General features: G+C 37.7%; 1 protein-coding gene across 3 annotated transcripts; it reads left to right on the top strand.

Moving 5' to 3' along the window:
- Positions 1–7,401: 7,401 nt before the first annotated feature.
- Positions 7,402–23,131, top strand: LOC113116260 (src kinase-associated phosphoprotein 2-like). 3 transcript variants are annotated; one of them, XM_026284317.1, is made up of 14 exons: positions 7,402–7,554; positions 8,306–8,411; positions 8,506–8,531; positions 10,064–10,162; positions 12,518–12,598; positions 12,693–12,776; positions 12,864–12,988; positions 13,066–13,129; positions 13,231–13,350; positions 13,944–14,018; positions 16,212–16,330; positions 22,459–22,561; positions 22,905–22,930; positions 22,965–23,131. In XM_026284317.1, the coding sequence occupies exons 1-12, from the start codon at positions 7,515–7,517 to the stop codon at positions 22,549–22,551; spliced, it is 1,032 nt and encodes a 343-aa protein (XP_026140102.1). In that variant the 5' UTR covers positions 7,402–7,514; the 3' UTR covers positions 22,552–22,561; positions 22,905–22,930; positions 22,965–23,131. The 3 variants fall into 3 exon arrangements, with proteins under 3 accessions (XP_026140102.1, XP_026140103.1, XP_026140101.1); XM_026284318.1 differs by having other exon boundaries at positions 16,215–16,330; positions 22,905–23,131; XM_026284316.1 differs by having other exon boundaries at positions 22,905–23,131.
- The last annotated feature ends 352 nt before the right edge of the window (positions 23,132–23,483 follow it).

The following is a 23,483-nucleotide window of genomic DNA, read 5'->3' as shown; positions in this document are numbered from 1 at the left end:
TTGTAAGGATACCAACACAAAACTGAATTTATAAAAGACGACTTCAGTGGTACCTCGGGAAGAGTGTTCTGTGAAACCTAGCTTTGGAGAAATCTAGCTACAATTTCCAAACATCTGACGCCACGTTGCAATCGCTGTGTAAGTGTCGAAATGGAAATGAGGCCTAGCGGCCAAGAGCTCACACCGCACAGAGACGCAGAATGATCCGAGTCCTTGCATTAGATCAGGCTAACTTTAAACCCTCACAATGTAGGGTTAATACACTATAACCACTGCAGACCTACTAATGCAGTTATATTAAAACTTTAGTCGTGGTATAAGGGCTTTTCAGTTATTAACAGAGTAGTTTTTTTGAATGATCTTATCTTCCATTTGATTTATTAAATGTTATATTATTTAGAATTTTCAACCATACACAAAAAGATGTGTACAGAAAAGACTTTAAATCGCATTTAACAAAACAAAGCTCAAAATCGTTTAGGCTCTAAAGGCGTTGCGCCAAATCGAGGCTGAACAAATAGTTTGACTGACGTCCTTTGACAAACAAACACGTGATCGGCATTCTTTAACCAGGTTAAAGCCTGAGTAAAGATTTGGCACAGAGAAGTGATCAACATCCAACTAGCACCCCAAAAGAGATGTGTGCATCATAGGCATGCAGGGAAAGGTCAGAATTACAATGCAACTTATTTTTATAATTGTAATTAATCTTATGTTACAATTTTGAAAACTCCTTTTTAAAAATAATGTAAATATGTATAAATATAACCCTCTCACTGAAGCAACCTTTTACATTCTACACACATACTTTTTTGGAAATAAGCTGTGTTACCACTTATTTGGCAGTACCCCATTTTTAAAGCTGTGGTTGTAAAATAGAAAGTGAAAGCCTTTCCATAGTGAATATGCATCACAATAACTCATATTAGCCAGTACTAGGACTAGTAGTGCATTTGCTAAAATATGTTATTGCACGGACACTTCAAGTATAATTATCTGCTTACTTATTAAACACTGCCATAAAGTTTGACAGTCACATAACTATAATGATCCTACCCAAACTGCACAATCAACTTTGCCTTAATGTAAACTGATGTGAAACCATTTGGTATGCATAATATGCACATGCAATTTGGGGCTCCTGCAACAATGTTATTTTCTCAAGTGTTTTGCAGCCTAAGTTTATGGCTTTGGTTAGGGAGCCTGACATATTTTTGGTCATCCCAGCATCTTCAGGGATCGATGAACAATCTGTGTAAAGTAAAATTCCTGTCCCGACAGCTATAAAATGCTTAAAGAGGAAATGCCTACACTCTAAAAACTGCTGGGTTGAAAACAACCCAATTTGGGTTATTTTGACAACCCAGCGCTGGGTCAAAAAGGGACGAACCCAGCGCTGGGTTGTTTTAACCCAACCAGTTGGGTTATCATATTTAACCCAGCCTGCTGGGTTGCCTTTTTTATAGTTTAAAATGACTATATTGCAGGGTTTAAAAAAACAGAGCGGGTGTTTTTTTATCAGTGTATTTCAGAAGGAAAACTACTGTATTTAGAAAATGTTCGATATCATTTCGAATGTGCTTGATAAGGCAGCGTTTGTGAGCTCAGTACCGCTCTGCAGCCGTTACCGGAGAAACCTACCTCTCCCGCTCTTAGCGCCTCCTGCTGGCAGAAAATAAACTCGCAGAGTGCAGCCATGTGGGGAAACAATGCATTTCTACGTTAAAATTAACCCAAATTGAGCTAGGCATTAAACCTACAATGTTCATTTTAAATATCACTTTTACACACAAATAATAATTACCAAAAGGAAAATATTTATTAAAAACAAGAGAAAAGTCAAAAAGTAACATGTTAGAAGAAATGCAGAAAAGGATGGCATTAACAGCTACAGAGTTCATCAACAAAGCATTGAACATTTGATGAATATAACTTAAGATCAAATTGGACTTTGTTCAATTGTATATATTGTATAAAAATATACGGAAACACATACAATAAATTTACAATTAGTTAGGTTTTTTCCCAACTATTCTGGCATGACAGTACACAAATAAATCACAACATTAACTTTGATATTATAACATTTAACAGACGCATGTGTGTGTGTGTGTGTAAGAATGTGAGCAGGTGCATGAATGACAGAGTGTAAACTCTTCTACTAAACAACACAGAAAAAGCATTTAACTTTTTTTTTTTAAACAAATTATACACTTACAGTTTGTTTCATAGTCCATGAATACAGATCATGCATCACAGTCAATTTTCATGATCTCTTTAGCATAACTGATGTAATCATGAAGAAACCCCATCAGCACAGCATCTGACATCTTCCACATCATCCAGGGCAGCGTCCTCCTTTAAAACCACTGCTGTTTAGGGGAAAGAAGATTCTCCTCTCTGACCAGGATTCATCCAGTCACCGCCTGTTCTTCATCAGTGGCCTAAGAGAAACACATTTGAAAAAATTAAACATTTAATTAAACTATCCATTTTCAGGTAGGTGTGTATTCACATCCGCAAGGATAGGTAAATAATCGGTTTTAAAGTTTCAACACTTTGTGCGGTTGTTTAATGTCTCAGTCCACCACAGCGCTCCAGAATGCTATAATGGCAGCACTAGTGTGAGGACATGCGATATTGTTTGAATAAATATTGCTTTCAGAAAGCTTCTTTACTGAAACATTAAAACAGACATGACATTCACATACCTCACAATATTCATGTACATGGAGGGCTGCTCTTCAAACCGTTAGTTCACCAAATAATTAAAATGTTTATAATTTACTCTCCTCATGTTTTTCCTGACTCATACAAAATCTGCTCATTTTTTGGAAAACATATGAATATATTTAATATTCTCTTTTTGTGTCCTCCATTGCTGGTCTGGGAGACCAGTATTTTATTTTGAACATGTTTGCTATCATATAATTTAAGATGTATTCATATATAAATATCAGAATTTACTTCTACAATAACTCTATAGTTATGAAGCTTGAAAATACTGATTATCTAAACTATAAATGGATTAACAAATATTATGAGAAAACTAAAAATATATTAATTTATGTTGTAAAGACAGACAAAAGTCTTATAGGTTTGGAATGACTTGAGGGCAAGTAAATGATTTTTTGTGTGAACTTTACCTCTAAGAGCGAAGACCAAGAATAATGACTCTCCAAATCAGACAACTCCAAAGTTGGTTTGAGTTCTGCAATAAAAAACACAGACATCAATGGTCTTAATGAAATGAGCACGTAATCACACTGTTGTTGCATCAAAATGTGAAGTAAACTGGCAGGAGACAACAGAAAAATTTATTTTCTAAAAATAACTTACATAAAATCTCAAAGGAATGATGCTCTCCCATGTCTCTTGCTTTTAACATCTACAAAAACAAAAAACAAACATTATTTTACTCTTAGTAAAACACAACAACAACTGATAACATGAAATTATGAAGTTTACTTGCCTTATACGATCTTTCCCTCTCTTCAGAAGAAGCTGAGAAAACCACCTCCTCACACAAGCAGACTTGTGTGTCCTTAACTCCAGTTAGTTTGAGTTCTGCAAAGAGGGACATCAATGGTTTCAATAAAATATTAACATATACATACATACATATATAAAATCACACTGTTTTTGCATCAAAATGTGAAGTTAACAGGCAGGACACAACAGAAACATTAATTTTCTAAAAAAAAAGTAATAATAATTTAACTCACATCAGTCTCAAAAGAATGAAGTTATCTTGTCTCTGGATTTCAACATCTAAAAAAAACACACACATTATTTTAGTCTTAGTAAAAATAAAGATAACGATGTTATTCTGAAGTTTACTCTCCTTAAACCGTCTGTCCCTCTCTTCAGAAGAACACCTCCTCCTCATCCTCACACAGGTCTGTGACTCCTCACACAAACAGCTTCTGTCGTTCTGTGTCTTTAACTCTCAGCGCGAGGACAATGAAGATAGGAGCTGGACAAGTCTGAAATATTACATGTAAAACATACTTTTAACAGTTACCACTTCAACAGCCTCTAAATAATTATGCTAGTCTTTACTACACAATGCCGTTTCCTTAAGGAGACAAACATACATTCAGTTTAACCGCGAAAAAAAAAGACAAATTCACATGAGCGTAACCGTGACCATAACCGTCTGTTAACGCCTCAAAGAGAACAGATAATGTAAAATCTTATGTAAATATGACAAAATACATTCACAGACGTTATATTAAAAGTACATCCTCCGTTCAGTAACGTTACATGAGGCAGTTAAGACCTCCGTGTCCGAGGCGAAAACCGCGTCCGTTTTTTTTTATATATAACGTATAGAACGTTACGCTCCTTTGTTTCCGCCTTTCATAAAACCTTCCGCCTTTCATACAACCGGGTAAACAATAAAAGATAACTTTACATTTTGAATATTTAACGTTACTTACCATAGTCTTTCACTCGCTTCTCGCTTCTATCACGCTGAGAAAATGGCGGCTGCTCGCACTGGAGACGTACGATTTTGACGTGACGTGCGTGCTCTCCTTCACGTCCGCGTCCTCAACCCACCCCGCTGGGTTAAAAAAGAAAGTTATTTTCAACCCAAACTTGGGTTAAAACATCCCAAAGTCCTATCAAACGGCCTCAACCCAGCAGTTGGGTTGAAAAAACAACCCAGCGTTTTTTAGAGTGTATGCAATGTTAGCCCACTCAGTCTGTATGCAGGCATTTAAACTCAGTGCAGCCAGCCTTCAACTGGTTTCCATGGAAACCTTGCATTTAATCTTGGTGGTCCCTTTTGTCATTCCTATGCAGGTGGGCTTCATGCAGATATTCTGAGGGTAGAGTGAAATTAGAGCAGAAACACTAAATATAAACTGCAAGATGCATGAAAATGCTAATCTTATAATATGAATTTAAAAAACATATGAATTTTAAGTGTGCATTAATGTAGTTAGGAATTCTCCACTCAAAAATTACAATTGGTTATCATTTACCCACTCACTTGTACTGATTCTCTTTTGTGAAAAACAAAAGAAGATATCTGGAAAAATGTTGGGTGTTGTTTAGGGCTCCACTAAATTTTCATTGTATTGACAAAAAAAGTCTTTAGGGTGTGGAATGGCACGAGGGTGCATAAATATGACAGAATTTTCATTTTTGAGAGAAATATCCCTTTAAGGGTTCAAACCATAGGATCTGAATCAAACAGAATGGCTCGAGTAGAAGGCCAACCACAGCAACGCCACAGAATACAAATGAACAAATTAGCTCTATGAAGCATGATATTATCTCATAGATCACGTTTATGGAATTCCTGAGGTATGCAATTATTCTTCTTCTAGTTGCACTTACGTGGTCTGCTTCCTAAACATCTCTTTTCAACATAAAGTGTTTCTCCTCCTGCTGCTGCAACCGAGACTTCACTATGCAATGTTAAATCAAATGACAGGCACAGGTTCACTCATAAACACTGCAAAAGCCTCATGAATATATCTACAGTAATTAAGAATCAAAGAACCAACTCCCTGCATTTCTGAGGTGACTTATGACTGATGCATTCTTTTGTTGCCATTAAACGTAAACTCAAGGTTCAATCTAAGGGAGCCCAGACTTTTTTCTTCTCTCTCTCCAGAAACAGGTGGTGAAAGTGGTGTCAAAAGACAGTTTAAATGTTTAAATGTAAGCTAATTCTAAGTCTTTTAAAAACAACACCTGAGCAGCCTAATCCCTCAAAGGCCAAGGGGCAAAAACACCATCTCATCAATCACAAAGTTGAACTTCACAGATAGCCCTGCACCCTGCAGGCAGTGTGAATTACAGTGGCAAGAGCGTGCCCTCAGATGTTCCTCCTTCATGTTCGGAGGCTGTTCAGGTGGTCTGATTCAGATATGACTTACCTGTCACATGTCATAGTATTTGCCGGTGACCTCACCCATCTCAGGTATGTTTTCAAGTCTAATATGTCTTCACGTGGCTGCCATAAACCTTACATTTCAATATTGTTTTGGGCCAACAAAGCAATTCTTCTTAACCAGCTCTCTGAAACAAAACCAAAGCAAAGGAAAAGGTTACAGGTTCAAGTCACAAGGCTTGCAAGAAAAAAGGAATGATTCAGGATATGGCAGTCATATGCACAAGCATGACAGTATAATACTAAAACTCTGGGATGAAAAGAAGTACAATATGTCTAATCTAATAAAGATGATGATCACTGGTTATTGTGATACTGATGTAAAACTGCATTTAAACACTCACACACATTCCTCCTTTTGTGGGCTGGGGCCAGAAGCTGAGACGTGTGAACTGAGGTGAGTCCAGATCAAACAGACTCGGCTGAGGAGCATGAGATATGGAGCTGCTCCGCTCTCCTTCAAAAGGTCAAAGGGCACTTCACCTCTCTTTCCCCCTCCACACCAGATGGATCTGTGGCCAGGTCAAATGAGGTTCAAGCAGTGCTCAAGCCGAGCGAACAAGCAGGCAGGATGTCAGCGCTGAATATCAGCCATTACTTTTATAAAGTAAAATGAGCCTTTTATTGTTTCATTAAGTCATTCCTATTAATAGCTGTATTTGCTTACGTTCATAGATTTAGCACAGCAAGGCTTGTTCACAAAATATGGATCTAATTATAATGTACAAAAATAACTTGCCGTATTCCTTTAAAAAATATTTTGGACTCAAAAAGCAAATTCCACTCCTTATCATTTTCTAGGAGAGGTATTTTGAGAAGGTGACAGAGTGCAGGTCTCCTGGCAGGGATCTGTTCTCTGCAGTAATCACTATGAAACAGCAGAGGAGCACAGAGAGAGCACACAGAGCCAGATGGAGATGGATAGCTATGTGTTTTCCTATGAAAGCTGTGCATCACCCCCATTCTTCACCTGTCTCCCTCCTCAGTATAAGTGGGCCCCACTCCAAACAGCAGGCCCATCTAAAAGGGCCGAAAGGTCCTTAGATCATCTCACTAAAACCCTCTAATGCACCAGCAGTGGTACAGAGGGCAAGGTACGGAGGGCAAAAACATTTAATAAAATAAAAAAACAGGACCTTCAGTAGTTACTTACCAAAGTTTGTATCAGAGGATTGCCTCTTTGGAAGTAGTGAAGCTTCTTAAATCTTGAAGATTCAGATTAGATTAGATCATATGGGCATGCTGTATCTTTCCCGTGTATTCTTTTCCTCTCTCATGCAAATAAAAAACATTAAACAAGTAAATATTCATCACGGTGAAAGTAAATTCAACGAATAATGCAATAAAATGAATAACTTATGCAAAGTGTATCATTCCTGTCAAATCGTGCACGTAAAGCTGGATGAGGAAACGTGTGTTTCCCCACTGTTTGGGGTGAGCACTCTAGTTAAATGTAGTTTCTACTGGAGCAGGCGTTATGAATAACAGTGTCTAATTTGAATAGTGGTTCCTCTAGGGTAGGCTATTTGCTTCTTCCGTATTTCATAGTCCACTTGTAACTTCCGTGTTTCGAAGGCTATCTTACTGGGTCAAGCGGCTTATCACAATGAGGTCCATCCCGGAAGACTTGGCGACACTTATTTCAGGTACTATCGCAATATTTGTTAACACAACAGTTGATGAAGCGAACGCTTAGGTCTCGAGCGCAGTCAGAATATTATAGTTTTTTTTTGGGTCTTCAGTTGTAAACTCTACATTTCTGTTCGTACTTGGCTGGCAAAGGAAGTTTAGTTTACCGACAGACGTTGAGAATATTTCCCTTTAACTCAGAGCATAAAGTGGTCTTTTGTTTACTTTTTTAGGCAGGGTCCGAATATATGTTTTTTGCTTTAACGTGTTGTTTTAATTACTAAATCAACGATAGGTATGACGTTTTATGAGAGTTTATGATGCTAAGATTCAACTGCAGACAAAATTTATATTTATTTATTTATTTATTTAGTGCAGTTAGTATTTATTTATTTTTTTTAAGTTTGAGCCCTTACATACCTGTGGAAGACTCAAGCTTAATGCTTGCGATGTTTGAACACGGTAGATAGTTGCCAGATAACAAGCTAAATTAGATGGAGCAAGGTTGTTATAGCTGGCTGAATAGCTGTTACCAAAAAACAAAACGTTTGATGTAACGTTAGTTGTTTCTGGCCAAAGACCAGTTGATGTACTTTCCAGCAGGGATAGCCTTGCCAGTAAAGTGTCATTAGTGTCATTAGTTTGGAATAGTCGAGAGCTATGTTCCTCAAACATGCACCTGTTTGCATAAACCTAGGATACTTGGATTGAGGAATTAATGAAGGTGGAAAAAAAGAGCTATGCTCATAAAACAGTGTCTGTTTTCAGATCTGGAAACTTATTTAACCGATGTCCTTAAAGGGGAGAATCTGAGCAAGAAAGCAAAAGAGAAAAAGGATGCCTTTATCAAGCGCATTAAAGATGTGAAATCGAGGTACGACGAAATGTATTCCTGCAAAAGCTACTACATGATATGTTTGTGACTCTATGCTGAAGTATTCAACAAATCCAAATTATTTGTGTTTCAGCTACTCACAAGATTTCAAGGACAAACGTAAGTTTTGATGATGTTTGTGGTCTGTGCATGTGTCTGGGGGAGGGGCTAAAGTTGAAGCATGGTGAAGTAAACTAGTACTTCCCCTGTTGTAGGCCAGGGGTGTCAAAACTCAATTCCTGGAGGGCACAGCCCTGCAGAGTTTAGATTCAACCCTAATTCAGCACACCTGATCCAACTAATCAGGCTTTTGTATTTGAAAGATACATGGTATGTGTGTTGGAGCAGGGTTGAAACAAAACTCTGTAGGGCTCCGGCCCTCCAGGATTTGAATTTGACAACCCTTCAACTATTCATATGTAAACATCTTTGCATGACATATATATATGTATATATATAATACACATAACATACACGGTTTCTCTTCTGATGGGAACACATGAAAAAAGTGCTTTAAAAATAACCTTTAAGACACCATGTAGCTGTTCACAGATCAGTTTCGTGTTTCCTACTACAGATTTAAGTGTGAGATGTGGCTAGAGGACTGCGTTTGGTTTGGCACTTTACAGCGGCACTATTACCACAATATCACAGTTTGGGACAGGAAGTTATTTGCTCAAAATCAACATGATGCCACAAACATCTGCATATGCATAACTATTAAAGGAATAGTTATAAAATATATATATATATATATATATATATATATATATATATATATATATATATTTGGAACAGATTTGGAGAAGTTTAGTCTTAAATCACTTGGTCACCAATGGATCCTCTGCAGTGAATGGGTGCCGTTAGAATGAGAGTCCAAACAGCTGATGAAAACATAACAATAATCCACAAGAAACTGACACCAGTCCATCAGTTAACGTCTTGTGAATCTGCATGTTTTAAACAAACAAATCCATCTTTTAAAAACTAATTTATTTATTTATTTGTATACTTATCACTTTGGTTTAGTTATACTATCCATAATATTGCTTACTCCAGTGGAAAAGCCATCTTGTCTGAATAAGGAGGGAAATATGAACAGATCAGTCACTTTTATTAGTGAAAACAATCCAAAACCGTTCTAAACAAATATGTTGGTGGATTTGGATGTGAGAGAACAACAGGAGATGGACTCACTGGAGAAAATAGACTATAATGGAGTATTTTGACCAGAAGCGACAATTTATAGTTAAAATGACTTTATGATGGATTTGTTTCAGGCATTAAATAAAATACTGACATTGTGTGGATTATTGCGATGTTTATATCAGCTTGAACTCTCATTCTGATGTCACCCATTCACATCCATTGGTGAGCAAGTGATGTAATGCTAATTTTTTCCCAAATCCATTAAGTTTAAGAAGCAAACTTGTCTACATCTTGAAAGGCCGGAGTATATTTGAAGAATATTTTCATGTTCCAAATCTCTGCAAAGCAAGTGCCAATCAAAGGCACCATGTCCAAATTCCTGCACTGTCAGATATCATATCTGCTTACATTTTATCTGAATTAGACAGTCTTAATGTGTCTTTCTGGTGGAGGTTTGAAAATGTGGCCTTTTTGAGAATGCTGATGAAGACTCTGTTGTGTAGGAGATGAAGAGCTTCCAGAGCCTGATGAAGCAGACACTAACGACGGAGGATCACTGCAGTCCGAGCAGAACGAAAGAGATGAGGAAAGCGCTTATGATGGTGAGTGGAAAATTGTGTGATTTATGTAAAAGTGTTTCCAGAGAAGAGATGCATGGAGCATCTGCACTTGTTTTAGGAGAACTTGTGAGACAGGAATGTCATGTGACATTGTTCTGTACCCTTGAATTCTCTCCAGGAAGTAAAAAGAAAGTTTTTAATTGTGAGTATTATGAAAGAATCACTGCAATCTATTCTGTACACGGGCTGCATGTACAGAACTCACATAAATTAAGAAACAAAAAGCATTTCTCTCTCCGCTTGTGAATGAATCACTTATCATCTTTTCTGCAGCCTCAGCTGTCATAACACAGTATCATTGTGGCAGTCCTTTGTCATGTCCTGTCTAGGATTTTTTTAGTAGTGGTAGAAGAACACAAAAGCTGAATGAGGTGGTTGAAAGACTGATGTAACCCAGCAACAGGCTCAGGAACAGTTTGAAGGCACAGACGTCAAGGGTTTAGCTCTCTTTTGTCTCTGAGCAAATGGTTTATGGTCTGCAGCCCAGACAATGCCGCCCACAGCCAATGTCAATTCAGGCTTCTGTTTTATTAGCGTCTGCTAAATGAATGCTACTGGTAGAATTTACATCCAAGGAAATCCAGTTCATCTGACTCTTCTCGAATCATGCATTCATATCTGATTATTGCATTCAGTAACATACAGAATCAGGAGGATAGGATGCAGGCTGAGAGTGGTTTGTGTGTATGTATATATGGTAGGATGAGGTTTACTGCGGTAGTGCAGTCATGTGTTTTATAGGTCCTTTTGCCCTGTGCTTGCCAGAGAGAACAGCTGTTTAGCTCCAAGATGGGATTGAAGCCTGCACTGCGGAGCCTAGGCGAATCAAAACAGCATTTGGAGATTGACCAAAAAGTTCTTTGAAACTATTTATTCTGGACAGATGTACTGAAGCAAGTGAAGTTATGAGTTTGTGCAACCATAATGCCACTATTTGTTTAAAGACAGGGAGTTTGTCATTTAATTTTTTAAACAGACACATCTCAGGCTGTATTTGTTGAGAGTGCTTTGAGTTTTCACTCTATTTATATATTCAGCGCATTCAGAGGAAGCTCATTTTATAGCGGAAGGTGAAACATTTTGTCACTGTTTATTTACAGCCTTTTGCAACCACATTCACTACTTTTGAAGTTAGCATTGTAACAGATATAAAGATCATTTAAAGGGAGTTCATAGTACACAATTTTAGTCATAATATACAGTTTGTGTAAAATTACCATTCAAATGCTAGGGCTCACTATGATTTTTTTGAAGAAACTGACTCTTTTATTGATCAAGGACAGATTGATCAGAAATGACAGTGAAGACATTTATGATGCTACAAAAGATTTCTATTTCAAATAAATGCCGTTCTTTAAACTTTGTATTCATCAAAGAACACTGTATCTCAATTTCCACTCTTCATTAAGATTATTTCCCAATTAGCATAATACAATTATTTCAAGGGTTGAAAATGGAGCTTCCTTGTCATCAAGAAAAAATGACTTTTATTAAAATAGAAAAACAGCCGTTGAAAATTGTTATAATGTTTCTCAATATTGCCATTTTTGCCTGGTTACTTTTTCACTTTTTGATTAGATAAATGCAGCCTTGCTGAATATCAAAATCTTCTTATTTTTTTAAAATCTGTAAACAGTAGTGTATACACAAATTTCTTACAATTGTATTATTTATGTAAAATTTTCACTGAGGAAGATGCAATAATTAAAGAAATACTCTGCGCCAACGAGTTCGTATTTTCCAAAATGTCATGTTTTTTTAATTGTTTTGCCAGTGTTTGCTCAAAAAGACAGCATGATTTATGATTTCTTTGCTAGTGCTTCTACCAGACATTTTCGACTTGATTTAAGAGAAATCCGCTCCAACTCTGAGGGTGTTCAGTTTGCTTTTCGCAGTCGGCGTGTGTCATGCTCCCTTGACAGCACTTTATACATAATTGCAAACATTCCACAATTGCCTGTGTCATTCATAACACTGCTCCGCTCACTCACACTCATTCAGCAATGCAACGGTAGTGTGTACACAAGAGAAGGGAGGGCAGTGTAAACGAGAGCGGAGTTTTGCTTTGAAAACAGACCATGCATCTGTTTCACATACTGCTGTACCTGACAGATCGGTGCATGAAACTCTATCCAGACTTGAATCTCTGCTAACTTTACTCTCGCTTGACATCGACCTTTGATTTTTAAACCTAAAGGCATGGAATTAGCTTTCTGGCTGCCTTGAGCAAATGTATTTAGCTAATTTGTTGTGAAGGCAGGTGCTCCTCTTTGTGGATTCTTCACCAGCAGAGTTAGCAATGCTCATCATGAATCATTTTCTGTTTGTTAAAATCAGGAGTTCAACAGTATCCTCCCGTGGCAGCTCAGGACCTTCAGTCCGTTTTAAAGAGTGGCTACCTGGAGAAACGCAGAAAGGGTAGGTTACTGCATTCACAAACTTGCTCATGAGAAGTTGCTCAAAAGAAGAATACAAATTAATAAATAAATAACCTCTTTTCGACTTCTTATAGATCACAGCTTCTTTGGCAATGAATGGCAGAAGAGATGGTGTGCTTTAAGCAACAACATATTCTACTACTATGGCAGTGAGAAAGGTGGGAAATCTACTGTTTTTGTTGTCACCAATTAATGTAGTACTCTTTTTTTTTTCTGAAATTGGATCATTTCCTAATCTTCACTAGATAAACAGCAGAAGGGAGAGTTTAATATTGTCGGCTACACAGTCAAATTGAACAACACCCTGCGGAAAGATGCAAAGCGAGATTGCTGCTTTGAGGTCTCTGCTCCAGACAAGCGTGTATATCAGGTTGGTCACCTCTCATAACATGCAGTGTTTATTCATATCCTCCGATCATTATCACTCACAATACCTTTTTGCTGAAGTTCTGTGCTGCATCCGAGAAAGATGCAAAAGAGTGGGTGGAGCACGTTGACTTTCTAATCAAAGGTAGGACTGTACATCAGAAAAACACTGCCGCTCTCTAAACTTGGCTCAGTGGGTGTCTTATGAACAAATGCATCATGTTTTGCATGTGTTTTCACTATCAGACATGGGTGGAGTCATTCCTGTAGATGAAATGGATGAAGAGTATGATGACTGTTTATCTATGAATCAACCAACCAACCATCCTGAACCTATTGATGATGACATTTACGAAGAACTCCCAGGTTTGCACCTCAATTTCTTATTTTTTGGTTTATTTGTCTCATAGTTTCATATTCTATTATATTCCTATGTAGGGTTGTGGGGATGCTGAAGAATTTTAATTAGATTTAATTTTAAAGCTGCAGTCTGTAGCTTTTGGCGCTCTAGTGGTTAATAAACAGAATTGCAGGTGTCTTGCGGAAGAAGATTGTAGCAGGAGCTACTTGTCTCTGTTTATGTCTACGACAAATCACGCATTCACTGGACTACTTCGCAGCGGTACCTACCCGAACCAGTCTAAAATAGTCAGAATATAAACACTTATTAAAGGTGTACCTTAGTGATTCAGGACAAGCCAAAAACAAAGTTTGGAAAGTGGATTCATGGTGTACTCGCTTATTATATAGATTTTGAACACAAAAAAATTACGGACTGCAACTTTAAGTATTTTATTGTTATTTATTCACTTCTGATGTTAATAAACAGTTACAGTCTTGTAAAATCTCCTGAGGGTGGTTCCTCTATGTACAGTATGTGGTGGAAAATGGCTACAGAAATGAATATTTTTTTGTATCGTTCTCCGCTCTGACTGGCACATCTATTCTCTCCCTCTCAGAGGAAGATACACCCCAACCTGTTAAACCAGCAGTGACCCTGGCCAGCAAACCCCCACCATCTACCCCTGTGACAGGTAATTACCACCAGGTCACCAGGCCAGTCCATCCCCTACCTGCTCTGCTGTCCCATAACACCACACAAACTCCCCGGTCTGCCTGGGTGACTAACATTTGTCTGTCCAACTTTTTTTTTTTCATCTTAAAAGGGCAAATATAGGAGGGATGAGGTCTTGAAATGACAGCAAAAGATAGAATGTGGAAGAGAAGCAGTGGATATTGCAATTACATATGGATATGGGAGGTTAGCTGGTGAAGTCACACTGATGATGACAGAAGTAGGATGTTAGTCTGGCCTTCAGGAAGAGACCTGGCATTTGCTGTATTTTTGCACATTTTATTATTTGTAATGATACTTAATTTAACAGATTTGTGTTTATCGGTTAGACAATTGCTCAGCAATGCTCTCGCCATCATCTCAGTTATTATTTTAAAAAGCTATATTGGTTTTTCTGTGCCTGTGTGGGGAGGCATGTATCCTGCCGGGTGCTGGGCACTGGGCAGGGGTTGGTAGGCTCTGGCAGGAAGCTGACTCCATCGGTGCACTGTGGCCCACCATGGCCCTCTGCTCCAGGCTCACAGCACAGGAAGTCCTGCTGACAGAAGCGATGGCTGAGGCAGGATCTCGTGACAGATGCTCAGAGGAGGAGGCCAGCTAGAGCACTAGCGAGAGCCATAATGGTGGGGAATAATACAAGCTTCACAGATTCGGGAAAGCAAGATTGTCCAATGAATTTCCCTTATTAGTGTTTGCTGTCACCATTCAGGACTGTTTTGAATCATGTTTTAAAATCCTGTAAGTGAATGCAATAATGCTGATTCCAGACCGGTGCAGCAGGTGTAATACTAATGCCTGGTTGTTTTTAGGAGGCAGCCCTGAATAAACCTTAAAGCAGCAGTGGGTAAGATTATATTTAGAAAATAATTGGAATAATCTGCCAAATCAGCATAGCTGGGAATCTGCCAGCAATAATGTCTGTTGAACGATATTTACCTTTAGGGGTATTTTGTTATTTATTTATATGAAAGCAGTTTTACTAAACACCCACTCATGGTGCTGCCTTTGGGTAAACAATGTAGATTAATAAATATATATTGTAGATATGAATGAATAATGCTCTAAACCGAGAGCAAGTGCAGGTTAAATATAAACCCAAGAACATTTTTTTGGTTTTGTTGAGATTTTTAGATGTTTTGTTGAATGTTCTTTTGAAAGGGACTGAAATTTTTCTTAAGATGATAAAAAAAAATCAAAAGCTTTATATATATATAAAAAAGGCTTAAAACAAATGTGGCTTGTAATACAAGTTACAACAGTGAAGAGTCTTTCATTAGATAGTTCATTAGTATAGAGCTCAACTGGCAAGAGCCTCAGTTCAGCTATTTATACTCTCTGCTGCCCACTAGTGGATCTTTCTCAGCCAGAACAACAATGGGGTCTTCAGCCAAGAACCCAGGGGTGCCACTATGGTCCCAGGCCAGGCCCTTGCAAAACATTTTTTGAAATCAAACAATAATCGGTGGAAATTAAACACACTTTTTTTTTCTGCAAAAATGCATTAAATTGATCCAGAGTGACAGTAAAGACATTATAATGTTATAAAAGATTTCTATTTCAAATAAATGTTGTTCTTTGGAAATTTCTTTACAGCAAAGTATCAATCACAGTTTCCACAAAATGATTAAGAAGCACAGCTGTTCAACATTTATAATAAAAACAAATGTTTCTTGAGCACCAAGCATATTAGAATGATTTCCGGAAGGATCATGTGACACTGAAGACTTTAGTAATGATACTGAAAATACAGCCTTGCCATCACAAGGAATAAAGTACATTTGAAAAGATATTACATCAGAAAACTGTACACATTGTTATCATTAAATTGTGGTGTGGTGTAGTGTGTATTTTTTATCAAATAAATGCGGACTTGGTGAGCATAAGATACTTCATTCAATAATATCTCACAGTTTTAATGATAGTGTACATACATAGAGAGGGAGATGTTCAGAGACCAAACCAGCAACCTAACATCCCTATTTTTACAGCCCGTCATAAACATTGTGTGATGCATATGTAAAGAGTGTACTGAGTTCAGAACGACACCTTTAAAAGCATGAAATGCCATCATAAAAGCTCTATTCTTTCTTTAATGATTCAATTCCGTTTTTAAATGATCTTCTATTTAAGTGATCTTCTGTTCTTTCCCCTGCAGCAGCGAACAAGGGCACAGACTACGCCAACTACTTCCAGGGCTTGTGGGATTGTGCTGGAGAGCAACCCGATGAGCTCTCCTTCAAGCGAGGAGACACCATCTACATCCTCAGCAAGGTAAGACGGAAGCCACGGCCTGGAAACTTCCAGATTTGTCGCGGTTGTCACAACCCACGTGATGGAGGACAGAAATAATACAGCATGAGGTAATGTTTATTACCCTGCCCTCTCGGACGTCAGCAGGAAAAGATGAATTTGCAAAAACATTCAGTTAAATAAATACACTGTGAAGTCTGGATAACACATTTGAGTCAGATGCAGAAAGGTTAGTTTTGGGCCTGTTTTTTTGCGCCAGCGGCGTTCCTGAGTGTGGAAGTGAAGTAAACCCTCTCCCTGCGCACGGTGATGGGATTAGTCTTGTCACAACGGAAACCATTTTAGTGCTCTTGGCCCTGAGCAGAGCAGTCTGGCAGCCAGTGGCATTCTGTCACCTCTCTCCACGTCTGCTCAGCGCGTGTGTGCGTCTCAGAGCTGATTTGTGTGTGGGTATTTCAGCATTGGAAGACGGCTCAATGCCATGTTCAGTGAGGGCAACCGTAAGCAGACCTTTAGCATATACACATCTCAGCCAGTCACTATTTAGGGCTGTAATGGTAGTCTGTGTTCTCAGGAAACGCTGAATCCACCTCTCTATTCGGACCAGGTGCTGCGGAGAAGGGCGCTTGGTTAAAAACTTCCCGTACCTGTCAGCTCCGATGCTTAGGCCGGCTGTGCAGATCTGGGAAGTGCCCGTGGGGTTTGTACCTGGCTAACAGAATTAGCTCGATACCTCTCAGGGCTACTTAAAACAGGTCAGGCTGCTCCGTTCCCAGAAACTAACTCGGTATCTTGCGGTTTGTCTACTTAGCGCCGTTGCCCTTCAGAGAGAGAACTGGAAAGCTTAATCGTGTTTGTGTTAAACGTAATTTTTGATTAGTAATATTCATTTATAAGAACTTAATTTGGACAACTTTTAATTTAGATAAAAGATTCCAGATTTTCATATTAAAACGTTTTTAAGGTAATATTTGATTATATACATTTCAAGGTTTCTAGGAGTTGCAACACATGAAATTATACAACCTGAACTAACCTTGCCTTATCTTAAAAAGTTAAACTATGTGATTACTGACCTTGACACACAAGTAATAAAGATCTGCAGGGGTCATCTCAGAGATATCTCTTACTGTTTTGTTGTTTTCTGCTTGTTGATTGTCTTTGGTTTTGTAGACAAATTAAAAAAAAAACATTAAGCAGTGAAACAATTTCATTTAATTTTTTACTTCATATATTGAGAAAGGTTAACTAAGGATTAAACCAAAGTTCTTGAATGGATTGTTGTTTTTGTTGTTTAACGACAAATAGTAAATAGAGGATTCATATTCAAATAATCTCTGATGTCTTTCTGCCGCATCTATTTTCAGCAAACATAAGGATTTCAAGTGACCTGACAGCTTCATCTGAGCTTTTTAGGAGGGCTCAGATAAAACCCTCTTAAATAAAGGCTAGCAATGCCTATACCTGATGTCATCTAATGTGATCCATTAAGTAATGGTGAAAGTTTAGGTCTCCAGGAGTGATTACACAGGAAAGAAGCTGACACAAAGAACTGCTGAATACAGCTTTCCATAATTCTACTCAATTTATTTCTATTCATTTTACTAGAGACACAGAAATGTGCAGCAGCAAGATAATGTATCTTCAGGAGAAATAGAGATGACATCCCAATTTCACCAGTAGCTAAAAATCCATAATTTGTAATGGATATATAAAGCATGCCAATGGGGAAATTATCTCATTCTGTTGAAAGTCAGCAGGCTGTCAGAAAATGACAGAATATGGTCTGAATGGGATCCAGGGGTGACAGCGTTTTTCAGAACAAGTCTGCCATCTAGTGGCGAGAATGAGAGCGGCGGCATTTTGACCAAATTAAAATTAGCCTTTTGAAAGACATGCTTATGTTGTTTGGGTTTTTATTTCTTTAAAGAATCCATTAAGGCTTCTTTGTGTGTGTGTGTGTGTGTGTGTATATGAATGTATATTTCATATATGTTCTTTATTTATTTGTTTATTTTTTATTGATTGTAACTTTTTAATTAATATCTTCTAAGGCAGTCTGATTCAGGTTGGTTGGAATGGAATTGAAATTGTAAATAGCAATGTCTCTTTACAAATTAAAACTTTAAAAAAAGGGCACAGGGCACTTTTTATATAAATATCCCACTCCATTAAATCCCATTTTTATGAAATGTGCATAAAAATGTATTGCACTGCATAAAAGAGATAAGCCTAAACCCTGGATATTGCCAAACGAGGCTGGGAAAGACCTGCTTGACACAGTCCAATGATGCGGTGTCGTATTTGTGCCATTTTATGGGTACTGCATGGCTTGGTTTACCATGAGTATTGCAGGCGCTCTTTTGTAGCGCAGCCCCTTCCCCCTTCCTTCAGCCAGGCTTGTGGATGACCGTAAAGCCGGTGTGGGTTTAGTGTCCAGCTGTGGCTCACAGGCCATTCAGAGCAGTCTGGGGAACAAGCCAGTGGGGCTATTAGTGGCCTCCTTCCCCTTGGCCATGCAGCAGCTGCAAGTCTAACACATCCACCCCCCACCCCCCACTCCATTTACCCCCCTGTCCAGACCCTCAGCGGCTCTGAAAGGGTATTGACCATCAGACCAGGGGGAGGTGTCAGGGCCCTAAATCACACACACACCACACTCTCTTCCTTTCAAAGCAGGCCAGTGTGTGCTGTAAATGATGCTTGGACAAAATAGTGTGTCACATGGTCCGTCTGGGGTCCAGAAACATTGTAAACCTCAAAGACCCACACCATTTCAGTGGCATAATATGCAAATTTTAATCATGCAGGATTTAAATTATTCACCTTACTTCAAGATATTTCAAAGGTCACTTTAGTCTGCTAAATGCTAAATTAGGAAGTCTGTGTGACCTTACATGTCGGCTTCCTTAGATAGGTGCTGAATAGTTGTGTGTGGGCATGTAGGAGGAGTGTGAGGTCTGCATTGCTTTCCTGTTGCAGACTTATTTGTCACCCTCACCTCCTAATCCGACCCTCTTGGACGCACACATACACGCACACACGGCACGTGGCGCTCTCCTGTCAATGAGGTGTGTCTGTATCAAAGGACCGCTACAGGAAGCTTCCGCTTCACCCCTTCACATGTGCACTTCCTGTCTTGTTTCACACAGCCTGGACAACTGCCCTCTATTTGGCGGCCTGTGGTGTGTGAATCTTGGACATTAACACATTTTGCTTTCATCTGTATTTTAAAGACAGAATCAAAAATTAATACTTTTAACAAGTCACTTTCATATAACTTGCATAATTTGGCTGTTATATAGTGTGGAGGATTTCAAATATTTTAATGCCAAATGCTCTCAAATATGATGAATATCATTTTTGCAAAGGATGCTATATATATATATATATATATATATATATATTGAGACTAATTTATGCTATGTGAAAAAATAGTATGATAGTATTTAAATATAATTGTATTTAAATAAATTGTATATACATGTATACATATGTAAAATATTGTATAAAAGATTTTATCTTTTTTTATTAATTTTTTTCTTCAAATTATTAATTCAAATGTATTAATTATTAAGCATCATAAAGAAAATATTAATTAATTAAATATTAATTATTTACAAATAATTATCATTCAAATGTATATTTTTAGCACAGTGGTTCCCAGTAAAACAACACAAAATCAATGTATGAATTGAATTTTAATTTATTAAATAATTTTTCTTGAAGAACATATAGGTCTTGACATTTCTGGAATCAAATAATTTAATATACCAATGCTCCCAGCTTCTGTTAGGTCTAAAAAACAAGCAGCTTAACAAACACCTGATCTACAGTCCTGACTTCATCAGAACATATACATGAAATATATTCTAAATTATATTTGCAAATCTAAGCTTTAAAGATAACAAAAGATTTATTGAAATCTGTGGTCTTTCAGCCAGGTTTTTCTTTTTAGTCTTATGAGGAGGACACTGAGGACAGAGACGCTTTCCATTACAGTGTGTGTGTCTGCGGCATCTGTCAGCAGCTGCATAACCAGACCTGTGTTTTATAGACGGATACTTGCACGCAGGCAGTAAGAGGTTTGCTGGCCGGAGCTGAGCACTATACATTATACAGCAGGAATCACTTAGGCTGCCGGGGTCAAGTAGGGGACCACAAACTTCATATTTAACTTCAGATGGGGTATGAGTCGAACCTCATTGCTCTTTCTGAACCATACAGAGAGAGATCTTTTTCTCTGACTGTGTGGTGATGAACAGTGAGTGAGTGTCTTGTCAGCTTTAGAGAGATCAAAGACTTGAATGTCAGAGAGAAAAAAAGCTATAAATGTCATTTAGAGTACACTGGATTGAGATGTTTCGGGGGTTTCAATGTAGCTGACCGTACTTTTTAAGTACAACAAATGAGTGCTTATGTGGGAACCTTCAAAAACATGCAGAGCTGAGGTTGCAGATTGGTGATGAGTGAGGGCCCCATTAAGGTCCTCTATACTGCCCTACAAAGGCGAAGCACGGGAACTACACCAAAGCTAAAGCTGTAATTGAGGTGTTTTTACTTTACTGTTTACATATTGATCACATAGACAGATCATAGAGACCCCATTTCAGTTATAACTCATTTTGACGAAAAGTGTCACTGTGTTCTGCCTTTGTAAAGTAGTATAGGATTTTTTTATTAGATTTTTGATATGATGTTTTGATGCCAAGGACTCCCAGATGAATGCCTGGACCCCTTTCTTAAATATTAGGCAGCTGTATTTCAAGCGTATAAACTTTTTTGACCATTAATAATAATAATAATAATAATAAGAATAATAAACTTTTAGCTCCAAATTAGCTTATTAGAATGATTGGGTATTTTAATTGTTATAATATTTCACAAAATTACTGTTTTAACTATTTATGATAAAATAAATGCAGCCTGCATGCACTGGACTTTTTTCAAAAACATTAAAAAACTTAAATATTAGTGTGTATAATTGTCTTTTATATTATATTTTTTATTTTTAAATTGGTTATATCTTTTAAAATAATACTTTTTATTAAGTTGATAGTGTATCTGAAATTAACATACTAATAAAATTTTTTGTATTCAATATATTTGAATTACATATTTATTTATTAATTGATTTACTAACTTATAATTATTATTAAGCAAAACTGTTTTCAGATTTTCTTTCCTGTGAAACTGTGAAAATCTAGCGCTGCAGTAGAATAAAGATAATTGCATTAATCTCTTGATTTCTGACCATGTTAAGAAAGCAGGATGAAATAGAAATATTACCAAATTTGTTTATTATGCACACATTAACGCTGACAGCCCTAAAATACATTTAGTAAAATGTTGAGAACCCTCCAGCACCCACGTGCAGTTCAGTGGGGGTCCCCAGACCCCAGTGTATCTAGCTTCTCCAAAGGTCTGCTGGGAAATGGAGTTTATTACAGAGGTTAAAGTGTGTCCCTAGTTCAGTTCAATCCAGTCTCCTCTCCCTGCTTCCCTCCTTTCTCCTTTCAGAAAGAAAGCACGACGTGGCCTGATAGATCTGCCTCAGTATAACCCTAAAGTTTAGAAGGCATCTGTGAGAAACAGAGTATGTTGGATGTGGAGAAAACGCAGGGTTTAGTGGCTTTGAAGTGAATGGTACCGTGTGATCTGTTTGTAATTATGGAATAAGAAAGAGAGACGGATGGACGGAGCTTATCTGCTTCTTATCTTTATGGTTATCTTTTCCATGAGCTGGAGAAGAGCTGATCTGTCTCTGTACGGGAAGAAAAGGACTCTGTCCTCAGGCTCGCAGATCTGTTGTGCCTCATACGAAATATATCGCCCGTTCACATTCACTTGTGTAATGTTTATAGGTCCTATGGGCCTTGTGTCCTTGAATTGGCCTTGGAAAGACAGACAGGAGTTTGGGAGGGAGACAGAATGGGGGGTAGGGATGTACGGATAGAGACAGTATGAGAAGAAAATGAAGTAAAACCTGAAGATGAGCAGGTGAAGGAACTATATACTGACAGATTTCATTCCCCTGAGCGTTGATCTATGAGATTTGACCTCGCTGATTGTGTCACTGCACTGATTGGTCTCAACAGTGAGTGAGTTTAATGAGCGTTTGCTATCATATTTTATTTTCTTTTTTTCAGGAGTATGACATGTTTGGCTGGTGGGTGGGGGAGATGAAAGGGGTCATCGGAATCGTGCCTAAGGAGTATCTTCTCGAACTGTATGTGCTGTAAATGGTCTAAGGTGAGTAATGATCCTAGAATGACAGCTGATAAACCTAAGCTGTTCTTAAAAAAAAAAATTATATATATATATATACTGTATAGAGAGAGAGAGATTTGATACACTATATTATTACAATATTACAATATTTTTGAGTTGTAAATAAAACTTCTAAATTATTTTTGGAGTCCGTTTTACAAAAACAGTCGTTCTACATCAAAATTCTGTTTTTAATTCACTGTTATACATGTTTTATATTTTTTTTACTATTTGTAAAATGTACCTGAAGTCTCTAATTGAAAATGATTTCCAAGTAAATCCTGCTTCATTTTTGTTTTAATTGTATATTTTTGTTCTTTTGCAGGAAAACTGATGTCCTGCTGTTGTAGCTTCATGTTCCACAAGCCACTGTGTGTTTCTATTATTCTGTGTGATATGAAAATTATACTGGCAGTTCAAAAGCACAAGTGATTGTAAAATACATGAAGGATGTGAAGCTTATTTTTGCTAATTATTTAATTATTACGTGCTGACTGAGTGAATGTAAACCTTTAGGTAAAAACTGTCTGAAATAAAGCTTGCGCGTTCACAAAACGTTCTGGAGTCTTTTTTTTTTTTTTTTTTTTTTTTGCAGTTTGTATACTAGCCAGCAGGTGGCAGCAGCGTATAACGTTCTCTGTAGTGAGCTTTAGCGTCCAACTATTTCAGAGCAGATGTGGAACGTCTTTATTTGAGACTTGGTTTGATACCTCCACAACAGACAACACAAGACAGGTTTCTACACAGACCACAAGTTCTGTTTGGACGTACAGTCACGATGTTGCAGTATGTAACGAACTGATGGGGAAACAAAATCTCTGACCTTTTTACGCAGAACATAACAAACAAATCAAATAGCAGTTATTCAGACGCGGAATTAATTATCTGCTGTAGGAGAACTGTT

The sequence above is a fragment of the Carassius auratus genome, chromosome 16, assembly GCF_003368295.1.
Source record: "Carassius auratus strain Wakin chromosome 16, ASM336829v1, whole genome shotgun sequence".
In the NCBI taxonomy this organism is placed as follows: domain Eukaryota; kingdom Metazoa; phylum Chordata; class Actinopteri; order Cypriniformes; family Cyprinidae; genus Carassius; species Carassius auratus.
The sequence above is the reverse complement of the archived record's forward strand: the minus strand, read 5'-3'. Positions and strand labels throughout refer to the sequence as shown.

Coding starts and splice junctions, on each gene's coding strand:
- LOC113116260 (XM_026284317.1), top strand. CDS start 7,515: ATGAGGTCCATCCCGGAAGACTTGGCGACACTTATTTCAG. Junction 12,599..12,692: donor CCTGGAGAAACGCAGAAAGG/GTAGGTTACTGC, acceptor GACTTCTTATAG/ATCACAGCTTCTTTGGCAAT. Junction 14,019..16,211: donor ACCATCTACCCCTGTGACAG/GTAATTACCACC, acceptor TTCTTTCCCCTG/CAGCAGCGAACAAGGGCACA.